The sequence below is a fragment of the Condylura cristata genome, unplaced genomic scaffold, assembly GCF_000260355.1.
Source record: "Condylura cristata isolate star-nosed mole 26May11 unplaced genomic scaffold, ConCri1.0 scaffold00005, whole genome shotgun sequence".
Lineage (NCBI taxonomy): Eukaryota > Metazoa > Chordata > Mammalia > Eulipotyphla > Talpidae > Condylura > Condylura cristata.
Window position 1 is genome coordinate 54,328,749 of NW_004567106.1, and position 7,692 is coordinate 54,336,440.

Here is a 7,692-nt window from a genome sequence, read left to right on the forward strand (position 1 = left end):
AAAAAGAATCTTAAATACACTAAAAATATTCATTTATCTTACAAACATTTACAAAAACTTGTAAGCTATGTGTGCCTAAACTCTGCAGGTAACAAAGGTGAAGGTGGGAAGTGTGCTCCGTCCTGTTAAAAGTGTGCATTGTGGCCCTCCCTGGTGGTGCAGCGGGTTAAAGCATTGCACTAAGAAGCTTAAGCCACTTCCACATGAGTTCGATCCCCGCCTGCCCTGGAGAAGTCCACATGGCGAGGCAGACCTCTCCTGACCTGCCCACTGCTCCCCTCAGCAGTGTACTTCGTCAATCTGCCTGTTCTGCTCCCCACTCTGTTTCTGGTGAATCCTCTCACCCTCTGCATCTCTGGCCTGTACCCCAGTTCTATATGAATAAATAAATCTTTTAAAAAAATATTAAAAAGTGTGCATTGTGCCACTACAGGCTGTCTGGTGGTGCAGGGGTTCAAGTACAGCATTAGCAAGCTCTCACCAGCTACTTGTAGCACGAGTTCGATCCCCAGGCAGGGAGGTGACCCACATGGCACAGCAGACCTCTCCTGTCTTGCCAGCTGCTCCCCTTAGCAGTGTGTTTCAGTAAATCTGCCTGTTCTGCTCCCCACTCTGTCTCTGGTGAATTCTCTCATCCCACCTCCACGTATCTCTAGCTTGTACCCCACTTCTTATAGGCATAAATAAAAATACATCTTTAAAAAAAATTGTCCCATTACAGCCACACCCTAGTCATGTGAGCAGATTGGTACCTACCTCACCCAACAGCTGAAGACCTACTAAAGACAACAGAGCTAGAAAGAGGTAAAGAGATTCTCACAAAAATGACTGTCCATCAAATTAAGGAATAATAACCACTCTTTAAAATACCATAAAGTTAAAATCAACCTCTTATATCTTAACTCTCTTGAGAGTAAGGACTATACTTATTTTTGGATGGCCAACCTAAACTACATGTTAGGTTGTCAACATCTGTCGCCAACTACCTCTCTCTACCAGTGACACCTTAGCTCTGTTGCTCCTGTTAAGCATCTAATGCACTTTTTAAAGAAGTAATAATTGAGTATCACATGATCAGTTAATTTAACACAGAACAGAATTTGTACCTGATTTCAATGTTCAGAACATCACTACCTACTGTGATTCTGTGTGGCAGGAGGCCATGCATACCTTCCAGATTGATGGAATGAATAGTCTTCTCACTGTGACTTCTGTAGTTGTGTGCTGTGTTTAAAACCCAGAGTTACTTGCAAAGTGTCATGTCATCAGTAGAGGCTGAAACCAAGGAAATGTTTCTGTCTGTTCCAGGTCAGTGGATCGTGCCTTGTCTTAGTTGTTCCGACAACAGGACCTGCGACTGGAGAGAAATAACTTGGCAGCCCCATCACTGTCAATATGGTGTCCTGACCAAGCCTCAGCTCCAGCAGTGCCTGGGAGGACGGAAGGTAAGTTCTGGGCTGAGTGGGAGAGGCCCTTCACTTACCCTACTACAGCACCTTAAGCCGTAGAGTTGACCAGTTCCTGCTGTCTGCTGAGGATAACTAACTGAGAGCAATTTGACTTTTTTGAATCATGGACAAATGTTATCATAGAAGAGCCTTCACAATTCATGCTCAGAGTGTTCAATTATTTCCAAACAAGTCAACTTGACAGATGGAGGATATTAAAGTCATGTCCTGTGCTGACCCAATTCCACGCTGTTTTCTCAGCACAAATTGGTAGACGCTTGCCACGTCAACTGACAGTTGGCCCTTCAGAGCAGCTGGTCTTGTCAACTGCAGCTCTAGCAAAGCGCTGTGGTTAAAACAGGCATCTGTAGCTCACACCGAAGGGAGCCTGCATGCAAGACTCCCTCCTGCTAGCGTTTAGCGCGTGCGTGGTGTTTCTTTACGTACTAACCTTCCTGCTCTTCTTTCACATTCTCGGGCAGGTCTGGCGTGGACCTCACGAGACTGCTTTTCCTTTAGTGTGGCTTCTAAACTGATTTCTGGGACATGCAGTGTCTTCTTGCTAGGCGTGCTCTGACTAGGTAGATACCGGCAGAGCTCGGACGTAGACTGACATGGGTAACACGAAGTAAGTAACCCCTACCCAGATTGCCAAAGTAACTTTTAACTAGATGAAAATTTCCTTCCGCCATATTTGTAAGCCCTCACACGTGGGCAAGACTGATTTCCAAAGCTGGTTTTTTTTTTTTAAGTTCTATTATTGCATAAAGAAAAGAGCACTAGGCATGGGTGATTTTGGTGATGGGAAGCCCATGGGGATTCCCACTGAGATGGAAAAAGGCACAAAATGATGTAAAAATAAACTATTATTTAAAAAAAAAAGCACTCAGACTGAATAGTACCACTTTTTCATAAAATTGGCCTATGTCCAGACTTTCTATTAGCAAGTAATTTTTAAGAATGACAATGGGTGAGGGGCCAGGCAAGAGGATGGACATCTGCTGGGTTCCCGCATAAATGCCCCAGGTTTCGTGAATTATCTCTGAAGTAGCAGTAGTGCTTACTTTTACCAAGGAGAAGGAAGAAAATGAACATTCGGGGACTTATGTTGTTGTCAGTATTGTGAAGAGAGTCCTGATCCCAGGCAGGGGAAGCAGCTGCTGTCTATGTTAAACCTTAAATATGACCAGACGGTGAGGTTGGGGGTGGGGGGTGGGGGGTGTGACTCACTGCCCCCACTCAGGCTGAGCACAACTTTTGGTACATAACAGTCCTCAGCAAGTATCCATTGAGTAAATGAATAAGTTAAAATCTTGTTTATTCCTAATCACAGTTCCATGAGGTAGATATTGCTAGACTGTTTCTGGTTTGTTAAAACTGAGATTGAGTAATTCTCCTGTGATCACACATGTTTAACCATGTACATATTTAACCACCACCTTGTACAATCCCTTCCACATAGCTTGGAAATGCGGGACCCAAAGCAATACCTGTCGTCTTGTTAGACTTCTCGAAACACTTTCAGAATACTGTTCTGACTTCAGAGAAGAGAGTATTGAGGAAAAACTCCAGGGAGTTTCAGCCATTCACCTGATGGCCACAGATGTCAATTTAAGTGCATCACTAAATTCCCTGGCTTTGCACGTGACAAAGTTTCCTCAGGCTCATTTTCATCATCTGAAAAATAATAAGCCAGTATGAGCTAACCTTGTGCTTGTGTAAATGAATCAACATTGTAGAAAGCTACAAACCTTCCTCCCTGACTGTCTTAAAATAGCACAGACTGGGTGGTTTAAGGCGGCATTTATTTCTTGCAGTTGTGAAGATTGTGAAGTCCAAGACCAGGGTGCAGCCTGTCTGAGTTCTGATGAGCTCCTTCTTCCAGGCTTGTGTTGACAGTCTTTCTTCTGTGTCCTCACAAGGGAGAGAGAGCACACTAGTGTCTCATTATCAGGACACCTCCATTTCAAACCTCACACTCTCTTTTAAAACCTAATTATCTCCCAAAGGCTCCATCTCCTAATATCACCCCATGGGGGTCGGGGAAGAAGGTTTCAGCCTATGAATTTTGAGAAGACACAAATATGTGGCCCATAGTTCGTCCTGGCTAGCAGTAATATCAAGATTGATTATTAGCAACACTACAAAGTAGTGGTAGAGAGAGATATGATGTAGTGAAGTCGGAAAATAAAGGTGTACATGTTCAGAGAGGTGATCCCAGCAGAGACCGGGTAGGCATGGCTTGGCAGGGCACACTTGGTCTCAATGTCTATCCTAGCCCAGGACGTTCTTCAGACCTTCATACCCAAACATTCTAATTGGTCAGTGCGCTGGCTGTGGTCCCACAGAATCTGCCTTGTTTACAAGGGTGCTAATTTATTCTGTACACAACAGGACAACCACATTTTTAGTAAGGAAGTAGCATGACCAGAACTGGAAAAATCTTCCTGTGGCAGAATGATGCTGCCCAGAGCAAGGAGGAAGTGTCTTTTGGGAGAGACTGTGCAATGGAAAAATCCATCAAGCAACACTGAAGAGGAAGAGAAAGTGTAGATTACATATGGGATAAGTAATGCCAAAATGGATGCAAATGTGCTAAATACACAGCATATTTCTGGAAATGACAAACTTAAGAATGATAAGTGGGCAAGAGCGATCTTAACAGCTCAGGATATAGCCATCACGAAGCCCAGTGCACCGTGCACATGGAGGATCTCGTGTTGGAAAAATCTTTAAGAATTTTGAGACAGCAACAGCCAAGCAGGGAACCAAACAGGACTCTTCTACACAGGAGTCCCAAGCAGCCAGGTGGGCTAGCCGCCAGGAGGCCAGCATTGGGATTCCATGGTGATTGGTGAAGGGTGAAGAGCTCTTTGTAAGTCTCTATATTGTTTTTATTTTTACAAGCTAAACATTTTTAAAAAAGATTTACAGAACTGGGGGACAGGCCAGAGGTGCAAGGGCGAGGCGGGTGTAGCAAGCTGGCAGTGCTGTGCGTTAGCCTGCTACACCACCTGGAAGGGCACAGAACATTTTTTTTTTAAGATTTATTTATTTATTCATATAGAACTGGGTATAGGACAGAGATGTGGAGGGTGAGAGGATTCACCAGAGACAGAGCGGGGAGCAGAACAGGCAGATCCATGAAGTACACTGCTGAGGGGAGCAATGGGCGGGTCAGGAGAGGTCTGCCACGCCATGTGGTCAACTCCGGGGCAGGCAGGAATCGAACTCATGCGGAAGTGGCGTAAGCTTCTTAGTGCTGTGCTTTCACCCGCTGCGCCACAAGAGAGGGCCCAAAGAACATTTTTTAAATTAAAAAACCTACATTAAAAAGTGTTTTAAGGGCCCTCCCTGGTGGTGCGATGGTTTAGGGCACAGCACTGCAAGCAAGCCGCAGCCACTTCAGTGCCGGTTCAATCCCAGACCCCTGAGGTGACCCACAAGGCGTGGCAGACCTCTCCTGTCTAGCCGGCTGCTCCCCTCAGCAGTGTACTTCATGGATCTACCTGTTCTGTTCCCCACTCTGTCTCTGGTGAATCCTCTCACCACACCTGCATCTCTGGCCTGAACCCCAGTTCTGTATGCATAAATAAAACATCTCAAAAAGTTATTATAAATCAGAAGACAGGGCCCTCCCTGGTGGCGCAGCGGGTTAAAGCACTGCACTGAGAATCTAAAGCCGCTTCCGCATGAGTTCGAATCCCGCCTGCCCCGGAGGAGACCACATGGCGTGGCAGACCTCTCCTGACCCGCCCGCTGCTCCCCTCAGCAGTGTACTTCGTTGATCTGCCTTTTCTGCTCCCCACTCTGTCTCTGGTGAAGTCTCTCACTGCCCCTGAGTCTCTGGCCTGTACCCCAGTTCTGTATGTACAAATAAATAAATCTTAAAAAAAAAAAAAATTTAAAATAAAAAAAAAAATAAATCAGAAGACAAAGATGGTGGAAATGCAGAGGAGAGGGAGTATGAGGAAAACACTTTGTGTCCAGACTCCAGGATGTAGTCTACCAGGTGGCACACATATGCTCACCTACCACACACAGAGGGCACAATTCACACCTGTACACTGCAGAACATCACGCATTCTAAGAACGTTCTATTTGTGAATAGGAGTAGGTCAGCAAAAGATTATCCCCCATAGGTCTATGACTCACTTTCCAGGAGAACCATCTGAATATACAAAGTGACCCTGAAACTCATCTGTTTCATTACTCAGTTAAGTTTTCATCCTTACCCAGAATTTTCCATGATCAATATTCTCTCACCAGAAAGAACAGGGGGTAGGCGGGAACCAAAAAGGGAGGGTGCCTTCAGAGCCCTCTAAGACCCTCATTTTTCACGGTGCTCACATTCGGCATCTCAGAGGATGTAAGAGCAGGGACCTTCTTAGACATGCAGTTCCTGACAGCCTGGCTGGGCTGAAACTTTCAGTTCCTAGGGAGCCTCTGACAGTTTACAGAGACAATTCAAAAGTTTCTCTATTGCATGAAGAAAGTGTGCAAACACGTTGAACTGCACAGAGCCAGAACTTTATTTTAAATACTAATCAAAGCAGTTTCAGCTTTGGGAATGCATTGAATCGAACTACCTTTCTCCAAAGAATCAAATAAAAAGTAACAGAGGGGGGACCTCCCTGGTGGATTAGCGGGTTAAAGCACAGCACTAAGAAGCTAAAGCCACTTCAGCATGAGTTTGATTCCCGCCTGCTCCAGAGGAGATCCACATGGCAAAGCAGACCTCTCCTGACCCGCCCGCTGCTCCCCTCAGCAGTGTACTTCGTCGCTCTGCCTGTTCTGCTCCCCACTCTGTCTCTGGTAAATCCTCTCATCCTCCACATCTCTGGCCTATACCCCAGTTCTGTATGAATAAATAAATGAATCTTAAAAAAAAAAAAAGTAACAGAGGGACTGGACCAGAGACAGTGATAAAAAACGAGAGGCCTTCAAGCATTGCTCTTTGTTTGCAGACTCTCTTAAGTAGTCATTTCCGTCAGGTGAATTTCCTTAGGTTGTTCTTGTGACCTCTCGTGGCCTCTTTACTACTGTTTCACAATGATGGGGACAAGACCATATTCGGAAGTGTGGACCCATGTGTGATTTAAAAGGGGTTTGAGTAACTTTGACCAGGAACCTCCTGGCCTGAATGGCATGTAAACAGGACCAAATTTTCAGGGCAATTTTTTTTTTTTTTAACCATGTGTGAATAGGAGACTGACGTTGGAGGAAAGAAGAAACTTGGTTTCTCCTTGGTACATTGGCAGCCAGTTTCTATGCTATATTTGTGTATGAGATAGAGAGGGGGATCACCTTTATACTCTAAAGTTATCCAAATTGAGTTATTATTTCATTTACAGGGTGTATTTTTTTGTGTTATGTGTAGGTTTTATGATGTATAGTAAGATTGAATCAAAGCAAAATGAATGTTAAATATAAGTTGTGTTTTAATTACACTTTCATACATTTTTTTAAATAGATGCTCACCTCTTAATAAACTAATGAAAGCAAAATGAATGGAACATTCTTATAAAGACATATCAGAGCAGTTACTATGTATCAGTGTGAAATACACAGAAAATAGTTGAGGAGTCGAACATCAAGTTTACAACAATTTTAAAACTCAGGGCCTGAGCTTTACTTTGCTTGCCAGTTGAAAACATTTCACAATTTAAATCAGTAATAATATTTCTGACAGACGAGAGCAATTAAGAGAGAAATATAAAAAGTCCACATGTACTGAAAGTGCTGAAACTCAGCTGTGAAAACAGGAAATGTAACATATTTTTTAGTAAAGTTTGCAAGCTAAGCAGTGTCTTGGACTTAAAGGTGTTCAGAGATTTGAAGTGTGGCTAATTTATAATAATATGTTCTGTCTAATACGTGAGTTCCATTATGGTTACACAATTCATTGTTGCTTGTCGGTTTCAATCAAAAAAGGACTAGATAAAAAGAAAGGGGTGCCCTTTGCTCTCCCCAGAAAAGGATGACATTCATGATGGCATCAAACCAGGCAAAACAGTGATTCCAGACAAATAATTTTGCTTCGAACAGCTAAAAAATCTATGCATGAGTGATGTTCTTCATTTTTTTGCTTTCTGTTTTTTTCCAGATCTCATGTATTTGTGAGTGATTGGCGAAAGGTCAACTTGTATTCATTCTTTTTTTTTTTTTTTAAGATTTATTTATTTTTGCATACAGAAATGGGATACAGGCCAGAGGTGCAGGGGCAGTGAGAGGATTCACCAGA

General features: G+C 43.6%; 1 protein-coding gene across 2 annotated transcripts in view; it reads left to right on the top strand.

Moving 5' to 3' along the window:
- Nucleotides 1-7,692, top strand: part of CPED1 (cadherin-like and PC-esterase domain containing 1) — a 248,922-nt gene that overhangs the window by 214,516 nt on the left and 26,714 nt on the right. For both annotated transcript variants that reach the window (XM_004677169.2, XM_012720742.1), the window contains exon 17: nt 1,309-1,445. In XM_004677169.2, the coding sequence (XP_004677226.1) occupies nt 1,309-1,445 (137 nt within the window). The remainder of the gene's footprint in view (nt 1-1,308; nt 1,446-7,692) is intronic.